The sequence below is a fragment of the Geospiza fortis genome, unplaced genomic scaffold, assembly GCF_000277835.1.
Source record: "Geospiza fortis unplaced genomic scaffold, GeoFor_1.0 scaffold55, whole genome shotgun sequence".
Lineage (NCBI taxonomy): Eukaryota > Metazoa > Chordata > Aves > Passeriformes > Thraupidae > Geospiza > Geospiza fortis.
This window is the reverse complement of record NW_005054308.1, coordinates 9381007-9382953: the sequence shown is the minus strand read 5'-3', so window position 1 is coordinate 9382953 and position 1947 is coordinate 9381007. Positions and strand designations below refer to the sequence as shown.

Genomic DNA, 1947 nt, shown 5'->3' with positions numbered 1-1947 from the left:
GTTCAGCAGCCCGTTCCTGAAGGCAGTGTCAGAGAAACAAGCCCCTGGATACAGGGATGTGGTAAAGAGGTGAGTTTGTGGAGGAAGGGCTCACTGGTTGATTTCACTCAGGTTGTTTTCTGCCTTCTCTGGTTTCCAAAGGGCCAGTGGGATTGTTTCCTTCCTCCTTTTCCAGAGTTTGGCTGTCACCAGCATCTCCCACTGATTTCTTTCAGTAAAACTCCCTTCTGGGTAATTAGAACCTGGAAGCTTGCACTGACTCTGGAGCTGGTGGGAATTGTGCCTGCCCTGTGCAGGCATTGCATGGCTGGCTCATTGCAGGGACAGTCCCTGGGCAGGGGATCCAGGCCCTGCAGCTCAGCAGTCCCTTCTCCCCGTGCCTGGAATGTGCCTCAGGAGATGCCCCCTCCTCACCCGCTGCGAGCGCCCCAGATGTTTCACTCTCAGCACAGAAGTGGGTCATAAGAATATTTCCCAGAGAGATTAATGGCATTTTTTCAGAGCTGAATCATGTTCTATTCTGGTCACAGTTGTCCTCTCTGCAGCCATTCATTTTCCCATTCTGTCAAAGTAAGGGAAGTAATATTTATTCCCTATCATGTTCGCCTTACCAGCACTGCTATTTTTGCTGGTGGCACCATTCGATCTTTAGGGGGTTTAATAGATACCTATTTTAGCAACTTTTCTTTCTCCACTAAGACCTGGACTGACTTCCTGAAGACTAATTACTGCTTGCCTTCTCTGGAGCTCAGCATCCCATTTTTTGCAGAGGTGACTGCTAATGACCTGCCAAGTTGATTGGATAGCAAGTGTTGCATTGGCTGAACTCACTTTTGTCTGGCTCAGAAGAAAAGCCTTTCTCACTCCCCTCTGTGTGTCTTGAGCAATAAAATTGATTGAAAATAGCTGTGCTTTCAGGGCCACCCTGAAATGAGAACAGGCACATTCATGCAGATCCCAAAGGATGCCAGGCCCTGGGTTGCAATTTCATTCTTCTCCTCTCTGTCTTTTGTAGACCCATGGATTTAAGCAGCATAAAGAGGAGGCTGTCAAAGGGACACATTCAGTCCTTGATGCAGTTCCAGTGTGACCTGATGCTCATGTTCCAGAACGCTGTGATGTACAACAGCTCCGACCACCACGTGTTCCACGTGGCTGTGGAGATGCAGCGAGAGGTCTTGGAGCAGCTGCAGGTCTTGGCTGAAGCCCTCCTGTTGTCCAGAGACAGGCTGGAGTGAGGCAGAAGGTAACCAGCCCTGCCTGAGGCCTCTCTCAGTTGGAGCAGCGATGTCTCCGTGGCTCAGGGCATCTCCCAGGCTCGGGGGATGTGCTGCCGTGGCCTCGGGTAGATCTCGTTATCCCCAGTGCTGGCTGCTGGGTTGATGGGTTGATTCAGAGCAGTTTTGGGGAGGGTACCCTGTTGGAAGCCTCCATTCTTTTTGGGAAAAGCAGCGATGTAGCCCTGCAGGGAGAAGAATTCCGTGGGATGAGAAGCAAGGGAGAGAATGCTGTGCATGGCCAGGTGGATGAGGCAGGTGCAGCCCGTGAGGGTGGCTGGCTGCACAGCGGGCACCGCAGCGTTCCCGGGTTCTGGTTGTTATCAAGTTGTGTTGGGTCGGGTGGGTCCAGCGTTACCGGCACTGACCGCACCCAAATAAAGGCCCGTGTTGAAGCTTGTCCCGGCCTGCCTGACACTGGGACTGGGACTGGGACTGGGACTGGGACTGGAACTGGAGCTGGGACCAGAAGTGGAACTGGGACTGAGACTGGGCCTGGGACTGCAACTGGAACTGGGACTGGGACCGCGACTGGGTCCGGGACTGGGACTGGGACTGGGACCGGGGGTGGGAAACGCGGGACAGAGCGCGTGGCTGGGGATGCGCGAAACACCGCTCGCCATTGGCCGTCCCGGCTGTCTGTCACTGTCGGAGCGGTTCCGATTGGCTG

The 1947-nt window shown here is 54.0% G+C and overlaps 1 protein-coding gene across 1 annotated transcript in view; it reads left to right on the top strand.

Moving 5' to 3' along the window:
* The window catches only part of LOC115947654 (bromodomain-containing protein 8-like), a 4472-nt gene extending 3234 nt beyond the window's left edge, over positions 1 to 1238 (top strand). Inside the window, exon 5 of the mRNA XM_031055216.1 lies at positions 1016 to 1238. Coding sequence (XP_030911076.1) covers positions 1016 to 1238 — 223 coding nt within the window. The remainder of the gene's footprint in view (positions 1 to 1015) is intronic.
* Positions 1239 to 1947: the final 709 nt, after the last annotated feature.